The sequence below is a fragment of the Buceros rhinoceros genome, unplaced genomic scaffold, assembly GCF_000710305.1.
Source record: "Buceros rhinoceros silvestris isolate BGI_N320 unplaced genomic scaffold, ASM71030v1 scaffold45760, whole genome shotgun sequence".
In the NCBI taxonomy this organism is placed as follows: Eukaryota; Metazoa; Chordata; class Aves; order Bucerotiformes; family Bucerotidae; genus Buceros; species Buceros rhinoceros.
Genome location: NW_010392167.1, coordinates 485 through 1791, shown reverse-complemented (window position 1 = coordinate 1791; position 1307 = coordinate 485). Strand labels below are relative to the sequence as shown.

General features: G+C 55.5%; 1 protein-coding gene across 1 annotated transcript in view; it reads right to left on the bottom strand.

Moving 5' to 3' along the window:
- Positions 1-127: 127 nt before the first annotated feature.
- Positions 128-1307, bottom strand: part of CCDC94 (coiled-coil domain containing 94) — a gene marked incomplete at both ends in the record, with an annotated part of 1449 nt that continues 269 nt past the window's right edge. The window contains 3 exons of the mRNA XM_010144012.1: positions 128-309; positions 643-777; positions 913-1057. Of these exons, the coding sequence (XP_010142314.1) occupies positions 128-309; positions 643-777; positions 913-1057 (462 nt within the window). The remainder of the gene's footprint in view (positions 310-642; positions 778-912; positions 1058-1307) is intronic.

Here is a 1307-nt window from a genome sequence, read left to right as displayed (position 1 = left end):
CCCGTGACCTCAGGCCCCTCAGGCGGGGCCCTCTCGGGGTGCTGAGGAAAGGGTGAGACTCAGCCCAGCCTGGCCAGGGCCAGCGGGGCTGGTTTCACGTGCCCACAAATGCTTCCAGCCCACTCACTTCATCTCTTGCTCATCCTCCTCTTGCTCCTTGCGCTTCTGCTCCTCCTCGTACTCCTTGTACTGCTTCAGCATGGCCTCAAAGTCCACATTGGCCTGGCGCTGGTTGAGTTCCTTCAGCTCCTGCAGGTTCTCCAGAACTTCCATCTCCAGCTTGGAGTCCTTGGTTCGGTTCTCCAGGACCTGGATAACCAGGGGTAAGTCGGCTTTAGGTGAGGTAGCAATTTCCAACACCACCTCCCCAAACAGTATGGGGCAGGAAGCACTACGGATCACCATCATCCGCATTTTTGGGTCTTAATAGGACAGGAAAAACCGGGGCAAGATGCAGCCTGTCCCACGTTCCAGCACAGGAGAAAACCTGAGTGCAGAGAGGTGGATCCTGCCTGCCCAGAGCACAGCGATACCTCAGGAGCCTGGAGAACTAAACCTCAGCCACGTGGTCACCTGCTTTGCTGGGGAAAGCCAGGGCAGGAGAGAAGTTTGTCTTCTGCAGCGCAGGACACGTTCTCCTACCTTCATGGGATTGTTCAGCTCTTCCTCTTCCCTCTCCTTCTGCATTCTCTTCTCCTCTTCCTCCAAGAGCTTCTCAGCTTGGAAGTTGCGAGTGGCCCCATGCTCCATGGTGTAGTCTGTGTTCTCTGGATCTGTCTGAGGAAGAAACACCAGCTCAGGCTCAGCCTGTGCTGGGCCAGCCCCTCCCCCGGGGTCAGCACCCAGGCACGGCTACGGGCAGCGCAGCCTCCCCGGAAAGCACGAGGGCAGCAAACCCAGAAGATGCTGCACCTTGAAGGTGATCTCTGCCAGGCAGCGGGTGCACTTGATGTAGAAGCGGAAGATGGGGAGGCCCAGGTACACCTCGTTCTGAACAGTCTCCTTACGGGCGTTGAACTTCTTCCCTTTGTAGATGTATTCGCCACACGTCTTGCATCTAGAAAAGGAGAAAGAAAAGTCCATTACACAGGGATAAAGAGACCACTAGAAGTCCGAGTGATTTTTGGGCTGTGTCAGCTATCTTTCCCTTTGGAAGTTCAGTACCTGCTCTTCAAACAACCCTAAAATCGCCCACAGCATCTCCTCCCTCCCCCTCCCTCCTTTTCTTCTGGTCTGTGTCCCCTCTTACAGCTGCTGGCAGCAGCTCCCCAGCAGCATATGAAAGCAAAAAGATTCCGAAGCAGAAT